The sequence below is a fragment of the Heteronotia binoei genome, chromosome 2, assembly GCF_032191835.1.
Source record: "Heteronotia binoei isolate CCM8104 ecotype False Entrance Well chromosome 2, APGP_CSIRO_Hbin_v1, whole genome shotgun sequence".
Classification (NCBI taxonomy): domain Eukaryota; kingdom Metazoa; phylum Chordata; class Lepidosauria; order Squamata; family Gekkonidae; genus Heteronotia; species Heteronotia binoei.
In genome coordinates this window covers 63548013-63570309 of record NC_083224.1, presented here as the reverse complement: position 1 = coordinate 63570309, position 22297 = coordinate 63548013, and the positions used below count along the sequence as shown (strand labels likewise).

General features: G+C 43.9%; 1 protein-coding gene across 1 annotated transcript in view; it reads left to right on the top strand.

The window, feature by feature from the left end:
- MAGI3 (membrane associated guanylate kinase, WW and PDZ domain containing 3) overlaps window positions 1–22297 on the top strand; it is a 267634-nt gene that overhangs the window by 113545 nt on the left and 131792 nt on the right. Inside the window, exons 2-4 of the mRNA XM_060231211.1 lie at window positions 953–1069; window positions 6255–6374; window positions 19351–19560. Coding sequence (XP_060087194.1) covers window positions 953–1069; window positions 6255–6374; window positions 19351–19560 — 447 coding nt within the window. The remainder of the gene's footprint in view (window positions 1–952; window positions 1070–6254; window positions 6375–19350; window positions 19561–22297) is intronic.

Below are 22297 nucleotides of genomic sequence, written 5' to 3'. Positions count from 1 at the left end.
ATATTAAACATGCAAATAGGCACCATCTCAGCTGCACTAATATGTTTTCCTTTTAGCAGTTGCCCCTGTTGATTCCATAAATTAAGACTTCCTAGAGCATGGATTTATTAGACGTTGCAGTGCTTAGAACAATTAGGCATTTACTTCAAGAGTATTGAGAGTAAACTGATAGTAAAGATTTATTGGAGTTTTTCTAGCATTAGCACATGCATGTATCACATTGTCAGATAAGTGTTATTTATCACACCTCAGAAGCAAAAATTGTCCATTATTCTGTCAGTGACCTTATATGAAAATAATTTATTCTGGATATAGTCTTGTGCTGAAAGGTGTTTGGTGCCAGTTGCCTGAAAATCCCACCTGAGCTTCTGTGTTGTATAGTATTCTCAAAAACATATTTGATTCAAAATGTGTGCCATAAATAGATCGCTGGTACATGGAGTGGCTTTTCATGAGCCATGGAAGGAAGGTCTGTGTGCTTGTAGCTGGTAGGAAGAAAAGAATGGCTGAGAACTAAGAAGGTAGATGGAAAGAGGCATACAAATAAAGAGTCCAAGGTGTGGGGAAGAGGTAGGGAATCATACAAAAACCATGGAGCTGGAAAAAAAAGCCTCTGCTAAAGGGGAAAGGGCTATAGAGCCCCTCCAGGAGCTTTACAGGCAAGGGTTACACAAGTTGCATAGTGCTGGTGATGAAGCAGCAAGATCAGAGAGGTAGATACTCTAAAGTAGTGGGTTTGTGTTGAACTGGCAAGACAGATGTTGGCTGCAAGGCACAGAAGTGTGATCTGTTTGACCTAGATAACCTTTTTATTTGCAGTCTTTGTACTTTAGAAACACCTGGAAAACAATGGGGGTGATGAAGATATTAAGAGGCTTAGAGAGATGAATGGTGTTTGGTCTGTCATGTGATATATTGCACTTTTTCATGACTTTCTGCTTTTGTTTCACAGGGAAAGTCATCAACAAAGATCTACGGCACTACCTAAGCTTGCAGTTCCAGAAAGGCTCCATAGATCATAAACTACAACAAGTGATCAGAGATAATCTTTACTTGAGAACGATCCCATGTAAGTATACATGGATAGAATAATATTTTGGTTAAGCATATTTTTTAGGAGAGCATGTTAAATATACATTGCATACTCGTAAATACTGCTTACACTGTTTGCTACCGTTGAGTTGCTACTGTTAGTAATTGAACCACACTTGTTCCCTGTGTTTAAGGCTAGTTTAATTGTGCAGAGGAATGCCATACCCTGTGTTCTGTTGGTCAGATATCTTACATTGCCAACTGGCTGCTATTGTGAGGTAGCCTGTGTTTTGCATAATCTGCTTTGAGAAGCATAACAGTGTCTTAGACATTGGAGAGGAGTGACAAGTGGAGTGCTTCAGGGATCTGTCCTGGGACCTGTTTTGTTCAACATCTTTATAAATGATTTGGATGAAGGAATGCTTGTTAAATTTGCAGATGATACTAAATTGGGAGGGGTCACAAATACAGTAGAAGATAGAGTCAAGATACAAGATGATCTTGACAGACTGAAAAACTGCGCTAAAACAAATAAAATGAATTTTAATGGAGATAAATGCAAAATTCTGCATTTAAGTAGGAAAAAAATCAAATGCATAATTATAGGATAGAGGAGACTTGGCTGTGCAAAAAGGATCTAAGGGTCTTAGTGGACCACACACTGAACATGTCAGCAGCAGTGTGATGCAGTAGCTGTATCATATGAAGTGATGGTATCGCTTAACTCTGCTCTGATTAAACATCACCTGAGTTCCGTTTAAGAAGGATATAGACTAGCTGGAACATTTCCAGAGGAGGGCAATGAAGATAATAGAATCATAGAGTTGGAAGGGGCCCCCAGGGTCATCTAGTCGAACCCCCTGCACAATGCAGGAAACTCACAAATACCTCCCCCTAAATTCACAGGATCCTCATTGCTGTCAGATGGCCATCCAGCCTCTGTTTAAAAACCCCCAAGGAAGGAGAGTCCACCTTCCTTGGTTAGGGGTCTGGAGACAAAGTCCCATGAGGAAAGGTTGAAGGCTTTCAGCATGTTTAGTGTGGAGTTGAGATGACTGAGAGGTGATATGATAACTATCTTCAAGTACTTGAAGGGGTGTCATGTAGAGGATGGTACAGAGTTGTTTTCTGCTGCTCTGGAATGTTGGGCCAGAACCAACGGGTTGAAGCTATATCAAGAGTTTTGGCTAAACATTAGGAAGAACTTCCTGACAGAGCAGTTCCTTAGTGAAAAAGGGTTCCTTAGGACATGGTCAGCTCTCTTTCTTTGGGGGTTTTCAAACAGAGGCTAGATGGCCATCTGACAGCAATGCTGATTCTGTGAACTTAGGCAGATTATGTGAGGGAGGGCAGAAAGGGTTGCATCAGTGCTATTTTTTTGCCAACTTCTGGGCATGAAATGGGTAACTGGGGGTGTGAAGGAGAGGTATTTGTGAATCTCCTGCATTGTGTGTGGGGCTGGAGTAGATGACCCTGGAGGCCCCTTCCAACTCAACTCTATGATTTCAAGGATCAAGCTTAATCTCCCCCATGAATAATGTTATTTAAACTTTCAGCATGGTTCTATAATTGTGCTTTTAAAACATAAGATGTGATAAATGTGTAACAGGTATCAATAATGGTACATGTAAAATTAGATATATCAGTAACGAATATGTCTAAACATTTTGTTCTTATTATTCATACAACACCTTTATTCAAATAAGAGGTAAGTCTGCTTCTTTTACATTTTCATTTTTGTTCAGTCTTATTCCAATAGCAAATAGTTACCACTAATTTCTTAAATTTGTATAACATACTTGGTTTTTTTTCTTTTGTAAAAGATTCTGTAAAGATAAAATGCTGGCTGAAATCAACCCTTTATTCAGCAAATGTTTTGATCCTGCCTAATTGATCCCTGTAGATTCTGTAAAAGGAATACTAGATTATAAACCATTGGATGCCCAATAATTATATCTAGAGTTGTACTCTCCCCCCTCCTCCAAGGCAGTTCAACTTTTCTGCATTGCCATCAGAATTGAAAAGAATGATCAAGGAGAACTTCTGCATCTCTTAACAAAGAGTAGTATCTTACCCCATCGTCTTAATTATAAAAGTTCTCTCTTTAAACCAGAGTTTAATAAAGAAAAATGTTTTTTGTAATCTGAGATAATAATTAAGAAACCCTGTTCCCATTTAATTTTATCCTACAATGCTGTTCTTGATTGTGATTGTCCAGTGCTATTTCAATATAATGCAGTTTTCAGAGAAAATTTTGCGAAGGTAGACTTACCTCTTGTGCAAATATTTATTTATTGTATTTGGTTGTACCAAGCTTTTCTCCTCACTGGAATGGCTTACAAATCCTCCCCTCCTCTATTTTATCCTCACAACAACAACCCTGTGAGGGAGGTTAGGCTGAAAGAGAAAGACTGACACAAGTTCACCCAGCAAGCTTCCATAAGAGAGTGGGAATTTTGAAATAGGCTCTTCCAGAACCTAGTTTGACTCTAATCCTTACACCAGTGTTGTATGATTTGATAGCATGGAATTGAGCAAGGTATTTGAGGAACCTGTGGGATGGATATTGGGGAAAGAAGTACATGGCGGAGACCACAACTGTATTTGGTGAATTTGGTTGCTGGTCACCAAGTGGTGGTAATCCTAAAACTTCAGATAAGGGGAAGAGGCCAGGGGCAGTGATCCTTGTCTCTATTGATTGCCTCTGCAGGAATAGGAAAAAGGGGAAGGAATATGAGAGGGAATGCTGTCAGAAAACTTGCCTCTAGGATGGCTGAGCTTCAATCATAAAACCATTGTATAGTCTTGTATAAGTGTAAACCTTTCTTCATATTATACAACACCAGAAAAAAAGACTAAGGGAATGCTGAGAAGAGGTCTTGACTGAGGTGATTTTAATTTCCACACCCTAATCTTCTTACATTGCTTATTGAATGCTCCTTGTCATTGACTGGATTTATTTGCACTGTGTAATTCACCTTGAGTCTCAATGAGAAAAGCAGACTGTCAGCTTTGATTGCTGTATTCTGTTGCGTTTTAAGTATTATAGTAACCCATCTTGAGAGCCATGTTTTTAGGAGAAAGGTAGGCTAAAATGTTTAGATAATACACTGTACTTCTCTTTGGTCTTTCCAATATTATGTATATAATATTTTGGGGCAAAAATCTCAACCAAAGACCCACATAGCATTTTAAGGCAGGTTACAGTAGCCTTTACTGAAAAATCTCTGGAGTGGGCAGATGTAAATCTAATCTGCTCACATGATAACATTCTAAGTAGGCCTTGGTCTGATGAGCTGTAACCCAGGAGTATGTTATGAGAAGCAGTTCTGAAGATATGTGTGGGTCCTGAGCAATAAAGATAATAATCAGCACCTTGACTTATACAGCACAGAGATGGCATTTCTTTCCCTAGTGGATTATCTACATTTAATTAGGGCAAGACTTGTACCTTTCTTGTATTGTTGCTGGATCTTTTGGCAGTTTGTGGTACAATCAGTATTATTGAAGAATATAAAACATGAATTTGGATTTAAGGGGAAATGTGTTGAAGCGGTTTTAATTAGTGTTATAGAGGGATGGCCCAAGTTTTCACCATTTGTTATACCACAACCATTTCAGTTCACTAAGCTCTGTGGTAAAACATGGGGCAGGATCCCTTTTTCTTGAAGGAACTCTATTTATTGCCCTTAAAATTTCTCATCCTATATCTCCTCCAGACATTGATAGAATAATTACTACAGTCATTCTGTTGGCAGCGTGTTAAAGTATAGATTAAAATTTGGTTATGTTAATTGCATTCTTTTTCTTTAAAATAATTTGGTAATATAGTAAACCCATTATTTACATGCTCTTAGGGCAGTGCGGCTCCCTAATGTCTTTATTTGGAGTAGTACAATTTAACTTCATAAATTATTTGGAGTCAGGAGTGAGTGGGTGTTTGATGCAGTCAACTTACATAATGGTAAGTAGCAGGGAGTGCTCGAGAAGAAAACGGCTAGGCAGATTACAAGAAGGCTGAGTGGTCACCTCTGGCAGAGCATATGGTGGAGTAAATCCAATGGGGTGTGCAAAAGAAAGGTCCACCAAGCTGAAGATGAAGTTGAGACCCTTTTGCCATTGCTGAAGCTTGCCGACACCTGTTGACCAGAGACATGCTGAACTGGTCCATCAGAAAAATTAAAACAGAGTGTATACTTTAGTTAATTATAGTACTACATTTAATAATTTACTTTGCATATAACTGATTTAAAAAAAACAAAAACCAAAAACCCTGCTTTACCCATGCCTGAAAAGTAGATCATATTGACCTGGATAAGTGGAGAAATTTGATAAACTTGGCTTCTGCACAGTGTCCCCCCTTCAGAAGTTGAACTGAAAGGGAAACTGAAATTAGTATATAGAAGGAAAGAACTTTGTTTTCTTTATTTGTTCCCTGATGTTCTATTTCTTTACTGTCAGAGTTGATTTGTTTTCTTAGCAGCTAGTTGCATGCTCATTGCAACCCCCAGCATTCTTTTAATAGCTGTGATTGACTTTGTGCTCTATTTGATACTGACATTGGATTAGTAAAATGTTGTTTAAGCAAGAGTTCTAAAATTGATTGCTCTTTATTTTGTAGTTTACACACATTCTTAACTAGGGTTGCCAGCTCCGGGTTGGGAAATTTTGGGAGATATAGGGGTTGGAGCCTGAGGAGGGCAGTGTTTGGGGCATAATGCCATAGATCCCAACTTCCAAAGTGGCCATTTTCTCCAGGTGTGTATTGATTTCTGTCGCTTGGACATCAGTTGTAATAGCAGGAGATCTTCAGCCTCCACCTGAAGGTTGGCAACCATAAGTTACATGATACCAGTCTGAAATATTCCCATCATTGTATTGTCATTTTTAATGAACCAGCCCCCAAGAAAATTAGTGGAAATACTTAAGGTTTCTTCCCAGATGTAAGGCGTTGGCATTCCTTTTGTCAAGAAAATAAAGATTTCATAAAGTAATGAAAGTATCTGTTAAAAATATTTTGTGCCTAAATAACCCCCCCTCCCCATGTTTACATCTTGGAATGCTTATGATTGAGTTTTGTAATCATGACGTAACAGTGCTAGCATTTTATATAAAATTCAGCCCTTTTTTTCTGTCAACTGTTGTAACAAGCTATGTGTTTAATAAAGCAGAAGTCACAGAAAACTTCACAGTTAATTCTTTCCCTTTCCCCTCCCCCCCAGGTACTACAAGAGCTCCACGAGATGGGGAGGTCCCGGGAGTAGACTATAACTTCATTCCAGTTGAGCAATTTAAGGCTTTAGAAGAAAGTGGAGCCCTACTTGAAAGTGGAACATACGATGGTATGTTTAAAAAAGTAAAAAACAAACCTTGAATCAACGTACCAGCTAACTTTTCAAGATGAGCATTGTCTTGAGTTCTGTCATTTGAAAAACATTTTTATGCATACTTTAATTTTCCCTACTTTTTACTATGCTCCTTGTTAATATTTACACTGATTTCACATTGTGAAGGTATAATTATCTGGATACTGAACAACAAAGTAAGTACACAAATTCTCAAGAGGAAAAGTTGGTCTGAGATTCTAGCTTTCAGGAGGTTACATAGAAACTCGTTGTTGGCACTTCATAATCTGATTGTAGTGGATCTATCTCATCTGTGTTTACAGGCACCCATCTGAATGACATTTTGATGCCACACCATTAATAAATTAAATGATGACAGTGCACTTTGTATAAATCAGTTGTATAATAAAATATCCTACTGGTCTGCAGTAGAACTGTTAAATTCAAGTACAGTAGCACCTTCAAGATCAATAAGATTTTCAGCATATAAGCTTTTGAGATTCAAAGCTGTGAAATCTTATACCCTGAAAATCTTGTTGGTCTCTAAGGTACTACTGGACTAGAATATAGCTGTAATAAAATATGTCATATGTAAACACAAATATAGTATCAGCTGCACAGTGAATATGAAGTAGACAAGCTTTGCATCTCATTCAGAACCCTTTTAATATATCTGGCTACTTAGTAATATACATTCATGATGAAATTTTCAGATGGCTGTGTCAGAATGAGAAAAGCAGCACTCTGGATGTTTCAAGTTACTTAACATCCTTGTAAGAGACAGCAGTACTAGTAATGGCTGTGGATTTCTTTACAGTAGAAAACATATGCCTGGTTCGTAGGTCCAGAAGTTCTAAATTTAAAGTATGCTGAAAGCAGCAAGATGTAGCTTCTTTAACTCTTTCTTAGCCTTTGATCCAGGCAATTTTTAAAATATAAGGATCTGAAACTGCATGGACATGGTAAAAGTAATTTAAAAAACTGCATGAATGTTAATTGCTGAAAGTGAGTTTATACTGTGGGGTCTGCATGTTGCTCTACACCTGTGTGGATGTATTTCCCCACCATCGAGTAAACAAACTGCACAGAACAGGGGTGTAAAACATGTGTCTCGGGGGTCAAATTAGGCATCCGGAGGCCTGCTATCAGGCCCCCAAGCAACTGGCTGTCATCTGCTTTATTCTCCCTATCTCTTGCTTCCTTCGCATAACAGCTTGCTTTGCAAAGCTTGCTCAATTGCACAGGAGCTACAGAGCAAAACCTCTATTTTCTCCATTGTATGAGGCTCTGCCCTTGGGGAGGAAGGGAGAAAGGCAAGCTTCTTTTTCCAAGCTCTCTCAGTCACACAGCCGAGCTACTGAGCCAAGCCTCTCTCCATTCTATTAGCTGAGGCGTCTCCTCCCCCACCCCCCACCGGTCCCCTGGGGAAGGAAGGAAAGAGCCAGAGCTTCCTTTGCCGAGTTCCCTGGATCCCATGGGAGAAATGCAAAGAAAGCACCTTTAAGACCAACAAGGGCTAATGTTTTAAGCATCCCTTGTGGGATAGGGTGGGGTCTAAATCACAAATTAAATTAAATTAAAATATTTCATTGTTTGCCTGTGTCTTTTATAAAGTTTATATCTCTGCTACCTAATCTTAAATAGGTCTACACATGGCCTGGCCTGACATGGCCCAACCCAACTTGATATGGCCCGGCCCAACCTGACCTGGCCCAGCCCAACAAGGTCTCATTTATGTCAGATGTTTCCCGCATAACAAATAAATTCAACACCCCCGGCATAGAATATTTTAAAACAAATAAACTATATGCACCAAAGATGGGCATGAACCAAAAAACAAGCTTGCGGTTCGTGGTTCATTTCAAACCAGTTTTGGTTGCATCATTCTCAAACCCAAAAACAGACTGCCTTTTTCCCATGGAGGTTTGAGTTGTTCATTTTTGCAGTTCATTCTTCTGACAGTCTGGTGCTGATTCAGTCAATTACTAGGCAACGCTGAGGGTGGAATTATGGACAGCCCTAGAAACACCCAAGCAGTTGTCTATAGCATGGTTGGCAACTCTGGGAGCCAACCACAGAGCTCTTGTTCTCATCTATGGGAGCATATTATATACCAGTATAATACTGCACCCTGCCGCAGCTACTTTCACTTTGCAGCATGAAGAGAGAAGAGTTAGTTGTTGTGATAGCAGAATTGTTTGCTGTGTGGATGATTTAGGGGAGGCTTTGAGGGACTCCTTTCCCCCATCCACAGTGGGACAATTTTTTAAACACCTCTCCTGGCTGGGAAGGTGTTCCTTGCTGTCGTGTCAGGGACCGAACCTGAAGCTAGAGCTGAGCTTTCTTGGAGCACTTTCTTTGGGGGACTATAACTTGGACATCCTAAATCCAATGCTCACCAAACTTGGAGGGTGGGTGGAGGAGAGCCTGCTGAAAAATTCCTGTGAGTTTGACATTTCGAACTCATGAGGGGGCTGATCTTCTTCGTGGTCTCTGTGCATCACACTGATGGGAGTAGGCGCCAGCGCCGATCTCGATCGGTAAACTTCAAAAGCTGCGGATTTCCGCGCCGACGTCCCAGTGCGCATGCCCGCCCCCCCCCCCCCCCGCGCATGCTCACTGGGACAGGAGCGGACATCCCGCCAGTTCTCTTCTGACCGCCGCGCTGATCAGTCGATCTTCTCTGCTACGGTCGGTGAACTTACCCTTGGATAATAATTTTTTCTTCTATTCTTCTTAGTTAGATAGTTGTAGTTATAGTTGTAGTTATAGTGTAGTTTTAGATAGTTAGTAATAGTTGCGGGAGAGCGGGGGAGTTTTTCCCGCCCTTCGGGGCCCCCTCTCCCTACTTTCGTTTTCCCGCCGTTCGTTTCCCTCGTATGGAAAGACGGTGGGGGTTCTTTCGCCGCTGCTCCTCGTGCGGGAGTAAAATCGCCCCTCCGGACGGGCACGAACTGTGTTTGCTGTGCCTGGGCGAGAGGCACCGTCCTGACTCCTGTCCTCATTGCGCCAAGTTTTCGCGCCAAACGAGGAAGAACAGGGCAGCCCGACTTGCAGCGGCACTGATGGAGCAGGCTCTTTCCCCTCGTCGCCAGCAGGCTGAGCAGGCGGAACAGCCCTCCGGTCATTCCGACCAGTCGGCACCGAAGTCGGTCGACACCGACCAGACCCCTCCCGACACCGACCGCCCTAAGAAAAAGCCGGGCGATGCGGTAACCTCGGAATCCTCGACGCCAGCTAAACGGCGCAAGGAGGAGAAAGGGGCATCAGCTGTAAAGGGGAAGAAGGACAAGAAACAGAGACACAAATCGGCGCCGCTCTCCGCGCCGGTGTCTCCCGTGGACCCTACGGCTCCGATAGTCCCTCCGCTAAAGCTCTTCGCGTCCCCGATACGCCACTCCGACACTCCTTTAGACTCAAGGTCGACGCAGCTGGTCATTTCGGACTCTGATTCGGACATAGAATCGGGCCAGAGGGTCGGTACCGACCGCAGCCCTCTCGGCCGAAGCACCCCTCGACAGCGAAGCCCACTGGTCAGACCGAGTGATCGGCCCCGAGACCGTTCAGCCAGCAGGTCACGATCTCCTCTCGGCAAGGACGAAGGCCGATCGCCTCGTGGAGCCCCGTCCCACGTCCCATGGGACCAGAGGCAATGGCAGTATTTGTATGGGGCTTACCCAGTACAACCTCATTACCCATGGCTGCCGCCGCGACAACCCGAATGGGACCAAGCTTCTGAGACATCTTACCGGTCCCGCACGTCCTTTCGCACGGTGAAGACGGCCCCGTCGGCGTCGGTGTCGAAACCCCTAGAACCACGCACGAAGGAGCACGACTTCGCCCCACCGTTAAAGCCGAGGTCGACCCCGACAGCCCCAGCATCCCCATTGAAGCCGGTGCAGCCATCGGACTTGTCCGACTCCCCGGACGAGTCTCCCAGGTCGCCGGGGGGTTCGTCTCCTGACGGAGGACCTTCGTCGCCGGACGAGCCATCGCCACCGGGAAAGACCTCGGACGAACAGCCGATCTCGCCATCGGAGGACCTCAAGTCCTACGGCGACTTAGTAAAGCGGATGGCTCAAACCCTCTCGCTCCCAACGGTCCAGCCACAACCGGTCGTTACCGATACGGTTTTCGACATCGTGCAACAGGACACTTCCACCGCTGTGGCACTGCCTCTGACCAATGTTATGTTGCAGACTGCCAAGTCCTCATGGGACAAGCCGGCGTCCACGCCTGTGTCCTCTCGCAGGCTGGACCATATGTACAGGATCCAGGAGTCATCAGCAGAGTTCCTGTACGTGCACCCGAGACCGAACTCAGTGGTAGTGTCCTCTTCGTCAAAGGCGAAGAAGACCCATTCCACGCCCCCCGATAAGGAGGGTAGGAAACTGGATGCAATAGGAAGACGGCTTTACACCACAGGCTCACTGGGAGTCAAAGTTGCAAACTACGCAGCCTGTATGGGCAGATATCAATATGCCCTATGGGACCAGGTCTCCACCATTCTTGGTTCCATCCCGGAGCAGGCGAAGACCTCACTGAGAAAGCTGCAAAAGGAGGGCATGGCCCTCGCAAAACAACAGCTGAACTCAGCAAAACACTCGGGGGACACGTGCGCCAAAACATTGACCACTGCTATCGCCCTCCGCAGACATTCCTGGCTCCGTTCCACGGCACTGCAACACGACACACAGGCCTACGTGGAGGATCTACCGTTCGATGGCTCGGGATTGTTTAGCTCAAACACGGACTCGGTCTTGCAAGAGTTAGACAAAAGTATAAAGACATCTCGGAACCTGGGAGTAACAAGCCCCCGCACTCCAGCCAAGAGACAGTGGCCAAAGACGTGGCACAAGAAGCCCTACTTAAAGTCGCCAGAGTGGCAATGGCGCTCCAAGCAGCCAGCTTTTCCGCGGCCCCAGTACCAGCAGAAACCTAAGTACTCGCCACCCTCTACCCAGGTACCCAGGCAGAAGGGTTCCAAACAAAAGCAGGGCCTTTGACTGCCTCCCGCCCCTGTATGGCCCTGTGGACTTGCACAGTATCCGGTTGGCACGTTTCCTCCCTGCCTGGGCCCGCATCACGTCGGACCGCTGGGTGCTGTCAATTATTCAACAGGGCTATGGGATAGAGTTTACCAACCCCCCACCCACCCCGACTTTCGTTTACACCCCTCCTTCGCAAACCCTCCGGGAAGAAGTATGCTCCCTCCTCGACAAGGCCGCGATCGAGAGGGTCCCTACGCACCAGCTCCGGCGTGGCTTCTACTCCCGATATTTTGCAGTCCCGAAACGGGACGGGGGCCTTCGGCCAATTATGGACCTACGGGCCTTGAACCGATTCGTAAGATGCGACAAGTTCAGGATGACAACCCTGCAGTATATCCTCCCGTTGCTGGGACAAGGGGACTGGATGGCCACGCTCGATCTAAAGGACGCATATTTTCATATATCGATTCATCCCTTCCACAGACAGTTCCTCCGCTTCACAATTGGAGAGGAGCACTTCCAATACAGGGCTCTTCCCTTTGGGCTATGCACGGCCCCTCGGGTGTTCACCAAGGCGATGGTGGTGATTGCCGCTCACTTGAGACAGCAAGGGGTAACACTCTTCCCGTACATCGACGATTGGCTCCTGGTGGCGGAGTCCAGGGAGTCCTTGCTGCGGCACATAGAAATCACCCTTGCCCTGGTGGAAGAACTGGGACTCCAAATAAACCAGAAGAAGTCCCATCTCCAGCCCGCGCAACGCGTGCAATTCATAGGGGCGATATTGGATTCAAGGGAGTGCAAGGCATTCCTCCCTCCAGACCGCGCGAATGCCATCGTGCGAACAGTAGCGGCTTTCCGGCAGAATCCCGTGGTCTCAGCACGGAAGGTCCAGAGACTGTTAGGACTTATGGCAGCCACCACGGCGGTGCTCCCCTTCGCAAGGCTGAGAATGCGGACTCTACAGCTTTGGTTCTTGAGGAGCTTCAAATGCAACCTGGAGCCGTACTCCAGACTCCTAACGGTACCGCCGGAGGTGCTGGAGTCCCTAAGCTGGTGGGGTCAGAAACAGTACCTAGTGGAGGGAGCCCCCTTCCACAAACCAGTACCAGTGCTAACGATCACAACGGACGCATCCCTATGGGGCTGGGGTGCCCACATGGGAGGAATATGTGTGGGGGACAGGTGGCCGAGTCGCTACAGTCAACAGCACATCAACCTGCTGGAGCTCCTGGCCATCTTCCACGCCATCTTCTCCTTCCAGACTCTTCTGAAGGGAAAAGCAGTAGCGGTGTTGACCGACAACACCACAGCGGTGGCGTACGTCAACAGGCAAGGGGGGACGGTGTCCCGCAACCTCTGCAAATTGGCCATCTCGCTGTGGGAGCTGTGCAGATCGCTGGGGGTCTCCCTACAAGCAGCCCACCTGCCGGGAGTGAACAATGTGCAGGCAGATTTCCTCAGTCGCGGAGGAGCCCTGTCTCACGAGTGGGAACTGAACTCAGAGTTCCTGGATCCGGTCTTCCGCAGCTGGGGGACACCGGAGCTGGACGTGTTTGCTACGAGGCACAATGCGAAGTGCGACCTGTTTTGCTGCAGAGGGGGAGCGGACCCCTTGGCCCTCGGGGACGGTCTCCTAATCCCCTGGACCCACCATACAGTGTATCTGTTTCCGCCCATCCCATTGCTAACCAAGGTCGTGCAGAAACTTCTACGGGAGCGCCCACAGGGGATCTTGGTGACGCCATGGTGGCCGAGACAACACTGGTTCCCCTTGGTCCTACGACTGGCCAAGGGGAGGTATTACCGATTCCCACAGGCCCCGGACCTTCTCCTCTCCTACCAGGGCAGGATCCTCCATCACGATGTGCCGCACCTCAGGCTGACGGCATGGCGCCTGTGATTTCGGACAGGGCGCAGTTTGTCATAATGAACGCGCGGAAGGCATCTACGAGGAAGTCATACGCAGCTAAGTGGGCGAAGTTTGCGGAGTTCGCGGCCAGTCGCTCCGTACCTCCCAGTAGAGCGGGACTGCCCGTGATTTTTGACTTCCTGATTGTGCTGCTGGACAAGGGCCTCGCCCAATCGTCCGTGCGGGTTTACCTGGCGGCCATTTCGGCACAACATCAGAATATAGAGGGCCGGTCGGTTTTCACGCACCCGGACACAAAGCGGTTCCTCAAGGGCATGACGAGACTGTACCCGGCAGTTCGGAGCCCTGCCCCAGCCTGGGACTTGCCCCTGGTCCTGAGGGCACTAACGGGAAGACCTTTTGAGCCTATGGCCTCCTGCTCTCCTCACCTATTGGCCTGGAAAACAGCCTTTTTGGTGGCCATCACCTCGGCGAGGAGGGTGGGGGAGCTGGCGGCGCTGCGCTGCGATGCCCCCTACCTTAATTTCTCAGCGGATGGGGTGATGCTCCGCCCTGACGTTAAGTTCCTACCGAAGGTGGTATCCCCGTTTCACCTGAATTCGGAAATATTTCTGCCGGTTTATTTCCCGTTGCCGGCTAATGACTCAGAACGGCGCCTTCACGCCCTGGATGTTAAACGGGCGCTATCTTTCTATCTTCACCGCACAAGTCAGTCGCGGAGAGACCCCAGACTGTTTGTATCGTACGCTGGACCCTCCACGGGCCTGCGGATCTCCTCGCAGCGCTTGTCCAAATGGATTACGGGGGCGATCCGCCTGTGCTACATGCTCCACAAGAGGCCGCTGCCCGGCCCTCTACGGGCTCATTCCACGCGAGCTATGGCAGCATCGGCTGCGTTCATGAAGGGAGTGGCCCTGCAGGACATCTGTAAAGCTGCCACATGGGCATCAGCTCACACCTTCGTGACACACTACGCGCTGGACCTGGGGCAGAGACGAGCTTCCGCTGTGGGCCACGCTGTGTTGCAGTCCGTCTCCTCGTGATGGACCGTCGCACCCGCCTCCAGGTAGGCTTGAGCTTGCTAGTCTCCCATCAGTGTGATGCACAGAGACCACGAAGAAGATAAACAGGTTTCCTACCTGTAACTGATGATCTTCGAGTGGTCATCTGTGCAGTCACACTACCCGCCCGACCTTCCCCGCTGCTGACGGTCCCTCCTGAGGGGCTAACGTGGCGGTCAGAAGGAACTGGCGGGATGTCCGCTCCTGTCCCAGTGAGCATGCGCGGGGGGGGGGGGCCCGGGCATGCGCACTGGGACGTCGGCGCGGAAATCCGCAGCTTTTGAAGTTTACCGATCGAGATCGGCGCTGGCGCCTACTCCCATCAGTGTGACTGCACAGATGACCACTCGAAGATCATCAGTTACAGGTAGGAAACCTGTTTTTCTACCATCTCCCAAACCAAATGAACCATGAACCAGTTCAGGACACAGAAGAGTTCATGTAAGTTCATGGTTCATGCAATGAAATGAACCATGAACCTATATGAACCACCATTTTCTTGCTTTGTGCCCATCCCTAGTAGGCACTCATTACTGTCAAAAGTTCTACCGTCTTTGTTATGAATACCATTGAATTAAGAACTGGAGAAAATAGTGGGATTTGTCTTTTAACAGGCTCATTTATCACAGAGGCCCTTGTGTACTTGTGTGTGTGCGTGCAGATAAAAACTGTTCGGAATTTAATTTTTTCAATGCAGGGAAAGTATGGAATGCCTGCAATCCTACCGATCTATTAAGCAGTGTTTGATTATACCCATCTCTCCTTTTTTCTCAAGTCTGAAGCCTTCCTTCAACCAAAGGAGCCTTTTCTAGTGGCAAAGCCACTTCAGTTGGGAGGAAGGCTCCTTAGGCTAGAGGAATTCTACTTGGATGGTGGTTGAATCCATCCAAGTATTATGACTGAACACATTGGAAGTAATCTGTTTTGCCATTGCTCCTAACCATAAGCATAAATGATCAGCTGACAGGTGTCACTCATGCTGCCCCTGCTGCATTGCTGAGAGTCAGAAAAATCTGTGAGTGCTAGAGTGAGGGTCTTAGTAATAAGTCTTGTGATAAAAATACATAATTGCATAGTTAAGATAATGCTGTAATCTCAGGAGTGAATCAAATCTGCCCTTGTACATATGAAAGGCCATGCTCTTATATAGGCTATTTTAAACTTTGTGCTAATGTGTTGCATAAGACTAGTGTTACATGTGATATTAAATTTGAAGATTTTTTTTAAAGCTCTTCCACAAGTAGAAGTATGGGAACTGCTACAGAACATACCTTTTTATAGCACTGTGCAGATTCATATGCAGGCTCTTGCACAGTGGCAGCAGCTATTTTTCTTCAGCTCAGGATTCTTTTGATCTCACTGACTGTTAGGAAAAGCAAAATTCAGCTATACCATGACATTTTGCTATCTCTGCTGTGTCTACAAATTTAAACACTGGACAGATAATTATCTATGGCAATGCTTATGGAAGAGTTTGGTCATATCTGCATTGCTCTCAGTTGTTGTGTCTTGTCACAGTGCAGAGTAATAGCTGATTGATAACATTTTTTAACATGTAAGAGGCATAGCAATTTTACTTTAATCTCACCTGTGGTCAGTCAGATCTATGAGTGAGCTATATGTGCTGTAGGGTCATATGTTTCACTTTGTGTATCCATGATGTAATAGAAACCACATGTAGAAAAGAATTGACCCAGCTATTACAATATACAGATTTAACTTTGCTTTTGTTTGTAATAATTAATGATATGATTACAAACTGCCTTGTATTTTATGCCAATAAAGGCTGACTTGACTTGACTTGAAGCTGCCTTATGCTGATGTTAGATGGAACAATAAGATAGAAATCGATTAAATAAAAATTTTATTTGGATGATGTGTTTAATAAAGATATTCTAATTTTGAGTTGCCATGACCTGAACGGCCCAGGTTAGTCTGATCTTGTCAGATCTTGGAAACTAAGCAGGGTTAGCATTTGAATGGGAGACTAGCAAGTCCAGGGTTGCTATGCAGAGGAGGGCAATGGCAAACCACCTCTGAATAGTTCTTGCCTTGAAAACCCTAGAGGGCTGCCATAAGTCACCTGTGACAATGACAACGTTGGGTTGGACCCAAGTTTCTGTGAATAGAACACGCTTTGATAATTTTGAGCCAGTTCCTGTTTCTTGCTTGCTACATGGCATATTGTTCAGGGAAGTCAACTGGCTGTCAGCAGTGCATTTTCATCGGTTTCAGGAGGCTGGTGGGGGAATGGAAGAATATTGTAGAAAGCACTTTCACAACCTTGCTTAGTTTGCAGATTTCTCGGATCCAGCCCTTTGCTTTGCAGTTTTCCAGCTTTTTACTGAATCATTTTTATTTGATTTTTGTTTCTATTTTTTAGGTAACAAACTTATAGAATTGTACCCATGTGACAGATGATTTTAAACAGTGTGGATTGATTTAAATTGGGGCAGTTTAAATCAGTGACTGAATTCATGATTTAAATTATCAAGAAAAGGCAGCTTTAAAACACTGACAAATCAAAACTTTCCATTTATTATTTAGATACTTCCTAAACAAAAGTACATGCTTATTGGTCACTGTTACCTTAACATTTTCTGATTTAAAATTGAATAAAGCTTTTATGTAACCTCAGAGAGTACACTATGAAATCATGTGTCTAGTAGCCATGGTGGCCCCATCATGTGGACCAAAAATTTGCTCTATGGGGGCCATCCAAGGCAAGAGTAAATGTTTCTACAAACAAGGGGAACCCCTAGGTGTGCCAAAAAAAAGTAAATGTTAAGGAGGAAGGATTAAATAAAACACAAAACAGTTTGAAACTGTTGAAATCTTGTAAAGCTGCCTTGTGGAATCTTGACCACCATTTTGGATTGCCTAGGAACTCTTAGTCAACATTGCCTGGGCAGGCCAGAATAGCAGCAGAGATCTCAAAGATCTCATCACTTTTGAATTATGTAATATTTTATTTAATTTATATTTATTTAGTTGTTGGCTATGTGTATGTTTTTTACAATTTAGAGAATTATATATATGGCATTGTTTTTAGAAAATTTTAAGTTCTTAAAGATTCAGAATTTCCCTAAAAGCTACTGACTGCATCTGACCAAGCTTTTGCTTGCTAACATAAGACCAGCTGGTGATAGCATCACATATGGAGTCCTGAAATATTTTGTGAAATCAACATAAAATGTTAAGATAGTTGAATCCCTGCCACTCCATTTTGTGCTGTGAATCATAGGATTAATTAGAATGAAAGCAAATTGTTTAAACTTTTGTTTTAGTACACTTCATTGAAAAATACCGGTGGTTTCTCAAGTGAAGAAGCATATTAAAATGGAAGTATTTTTAACTTTCATAGGTATCATTCAATATTGAGCTAATAGCTTTATTGCAAGAACAAGCTACCATCTGAAAGCATGGAACTAAACCTCCAACTGTGTATTTTAAGTCTGTCTTTGTGTTAATTGCTGTCTCATGCTTCTGTACAAATCTAAATTTGTTCGTAACTTGAGCCTCCCAAAATAGATTTCTCCATATTAGTTAATTATGATATACTGTATGTAAAGACAGAATTGATCTTGATTTTCACTGTTGTCCTTTACTCTACAAATCCCCTCTGTAAGTTTCATTTGGGTGCATTAATGAATGAAAAGTAAAATAACAAACCTCTCATTTGTTAGAAACTACTGTAGGGCAGCTGCTTTAGGATTAAGTGCTTTATGCTGATATGCAGCAACATTAGAAATACACTTATGTGTTGGGGAATTATAGTAATTTAGCAAGTCTGGTGATTTCTTGCAGAGCGGTGTATGCTACCTAATTATTCTGGTATTCAAGATAAATGTGTAGACAATTAAAGATGTGGGCAATTCAAAGTTGTAGTCCACCTTTAACTTTTGAGGAGTATGTTGGGAGAGGAGGCACAGGCTTCAGTTAGAATTGTGGGTCTGGGGGAGCTGTGCCCACTTGGGAAAAATCATGTCTATAGTATCTAATGTATAAACTTTCACCAGTGCATTCACAGTCCTTGACTGAACTTATCCATATTGCTACTGTTACATCTAATAGGGTTTAATGAAGTCAGATCTTAATGTGTGCTATGCTTTCAAATAATCACATAGAATGTATGTGTTACATGCTGTCAAGTTGCTTCTGACTTACAGTGATCCTGTGAATGAATGACCTTTGAAACATCCTAACATTAACAGCCTTGTTCAGGTCTTGCAGACTGAAGGCCATGGCTTCCTTTATTGAATCAGTCCATCTCATGAAAACTTTTACTGTTCCCCCCCCCCCTCTTGGTTCTGCACAGCTTCATTAGCAATCCTAGTTTCAGAAAGAGCAGGGGGGAAACGTTGGAAAACTAGGACAGCAGGGGATTCTAACGAAGCTGCGTGGCAGCCAGGGAAAAAAGCAGCAACAAAGGGAAATGAAATTGGAACATTAAGGCTGTCTGGAAAACATGACTGACTGCTACGCTGGCAGAAAGGACCCCCCCCCCCCAAATCTTTGTGTCTTTAAAGAAGGGCAGAACTATATTTTCAATGGAGGACAAGATTACTGCAGTACACTATTGCCCTGGTGTACCCAACAGCAAATGTATGAATTGTGGATCTCACAGATATCTCCTTTTAAAAAATGGCTATGAATATGACAGAAATGTAATGGTATGATGTCTGACGGTCTTAGTATCCAGAAGTTAAATAAAATATCTGCATTTACTTTGGTTTTAAGCCTAAGCCGTTTCACAACATATCACATTTTAGGTAAGCAAGACCCCAGGGTTCATAGTCCTCCCCATTGGCTCAATTGTTGAGACAAGATTTCTTTACCACTTATTTGCAGATCATATTAATTCAGCATGAATTATCTATGCCTTAGACTACAGATCAAATGTGACAGTTGGACTGAATAAGGTGTCGAAAATCTTCAAAATACAGAATTATCAAGTATGTTGCCAAAAGTTTTGCTCATTTTATCATTTCTAATTATTATGCACATGCTTTCTCTCTTTTTCTTATATGTGCATGGATATATACAAGGTAATTTCTATGGCACTCCCAAACCTCCGGCTGAGCCCAGTCCATTTCAGCCTGATCCAGTGGACCAAGTGCTTTTTGATAATGATTTTGACCCAGAATCTCAAAGGAAAAGAACCACATCAGTCAGCAAGATGGAGAAAATGGATAGCTCCCTTCCTGAAGAAGAAGAGGAGGAAGAAAAGGAAGCAGTTAATGGCAGTGGAGGCACAGGTCAGTACACTCAAGTACTTATTGCATTATACACTGTGGAGTTGAGAAGAGTGCTTTACCTGTAATCCATCTCTTTTTTGTTTCCTTTTTGTAGACTGCTGTGTTCTTAGCTCATAGTAAATTATTCCTTTCCCCACTTAAGAAAATAATTAAAGCTCAAGAAACATGTATTCCCAGTTGTCATTCCCTCTGGATTGGTTTAGTTTTCCTCTTACTTTTCTCTAAAGGATAGAATAATCTCTCCTAAAACTTACGTCCTTCCCCTCCCCTGCAACTTGTCCCTCCACAATCCAATTTGTAATCATTTTTCCATCTTTTTCTTAGCTCACTCCCTTACTTGCATAAAAAAGAAAAGGAAAAAAAGATGCCCAGCTGGTGTTCTTTTCCTAAGCTTCCTTAGCATCTTCCGTTTGACAGGTAACTTTTCACTGTCCTCCATGGAGAGGATGGACCCTTCTCTAATTGAGGGTGCATAAAGGAAAAAAAAAGTACAGAGTTAAAGTCTCTTGTAAATCTGAAACATCAACTCTCCTTTGGTCTTCTCCTGCAAGCTAATGCCAGCAGTGAGCCACAGACCAGTGTAAGGCACAATTCAGCATTATTGCCAAACCATTATTTGGATGTCTGGCATGTACTTCTTGCTCTCGGATATGCCAATTGCTTCTCCACTTCTTAGTTTGCAGTATGTATGAGTCTAGCAAAACTGACTGGCCACTGTGTGGATAATGAAAGCCTCACAACAGGCCACTCACAGACAAGATAAGAGACTCCATACATATTTGGAGTTTCCTAGATACACAGAGAATTGTGACTGCAAATTAGCTAAAGGGGAGGGAAAACTGGCCTGAAAAGAACTGAAAATTCTCCACAAGGGCCAGAATACTCAGAATGATTGAATGACTACCTGATTGACTCCATTCAGACATAACCCAAAACTATATTGCACTCTGTCCCTTTTTTTAGTGCAGGCTTCCTCACACATGGTTTTTGTCCTTGTAGGTTCTATGATCCTCTTTGGTAGTCAGAAAATCTGCTAGGCAGTGGTAGAAAATCTGCCAGGACCCAACTCAATGGCTTTAATTAAATCACAGTTAATTGGTTAAGTGGATGTGGGTCACTAAACTAACTGTGGTGAGTTTGTGTTCTTCAAACCAGGATCTGAGCCAGCATTGCTTTGATTTATTAACCAGAATTAGTCTTGACTATGGTTTCTCATTATGTACAAATGTGTGTCCTGGCTTATTTCCTGCAGAGACTCTGTGCTCACCTCAGCTAAAAGATGCTTGGCAAGATCAGCTCAAAAATGATATTACTACTATTATTGCCTCTCACTGGCAACTCTTCATGCATGTCTCTTCCCACACTTAGGATACCAGGAACGCTGGCCTGCTTCATCTTTACATACAGCAATAAAAATAAGATTTTTGTGTTTTATCATCCATCAAGGCAGGTTCAGGAAGTGGGTCTCCTCCATCATTGAGCTGTCCCAGTGCTTCTGGAATGCAAGGTTGGATCTTCCAGCCTGTGGTAGGACAATCCTGGGAGATGTGCATTCATAATTGTGCTGTTGCTGTCTGCTGGGCTCCGGTGGAGATGATGCTTTGCAGACCACTTCTCCCAACAGGGAAAACACAGAATGAGAGTTCCTTGCACAGCCACCAACTGTCATTTGTGCCACTTCTAGCTGAATCCAAGGTTGCATGCTCCAGAGATGGCTGGGACACGTCAATATAGATTCAAGTTTCTGTTCCTTGAAAATGTGCCAGCTAGAGATGTAGTATTTCTGAACATCTTGAAGAAATGGGGAAGAAAACACATTCCCCTCCCCCTGGGAAAATTAAATACTTGCCATCTAAACTTATTTTACTGGTTTTATAACATAAAATGCCTCATTTATAACTTAGCATATACATTTATAACATTTGGAATGTTCTTGAAATATAAAAACAGAAATATCCCAATTTTCCGGAAAAAGAAATGTATATATGCCTGATATTACAGAGAGAGAACCATAGACTTTTGCAACCTTAGCACATGTATCTTATTATCTACCAGCTAAGAGCTGGAAAAAAAATAAGAGCAGTAGAGAGAACAAATTTTGTAACAACTAAAAGCATTCTATTTGGATAGAAACATTCTTATAGTAATAACGAGACTAGCAGCTTATTTGGATATCAAGTTAAACTTTTGAAATTGAAAACACTGAACTTTTAAAATGTGTATGATATACCTTATAGCAAATTATGGGCAAAATTAGCCACATCTAAATAAATGTTTAACAGATCTTTGAAAATATGTTGTGTGTCTTCTGTAAGATGCAAAGGAATTACTTTCTAGTGCCATAGATTATTACAGGAAATAATCCTTATTCTGCACATTTTAATGTACAAACCCTTGTCTTGAAAAGCATTTAACTCAATCCAAAATATAAAATGTTTAATTGGAGCTCTTTGAAACAGTCTGCCAAATTCCCAGTTTTCCCATTAGATCTTTAAAAAACCCTCAGGGGGTGGGTGGTTTTTTCTCCTGGGTCTTCTAACATCATTTTCAATTGTGTTTGTCTATGTCCTTTATAAAGTTTATATCTCTGCTACCTGGCATTACATTTTACGACACGCATGGCCTAGCCCCACAAAGTCCCATTTATGTCAGATTGAGCCCTCTTAACAAATGAGTTCGGCAACCCTGTCCTAGAGAATCTCTGCAGTGAAAAGTCAACTGTGGTGAGGGCGCATGC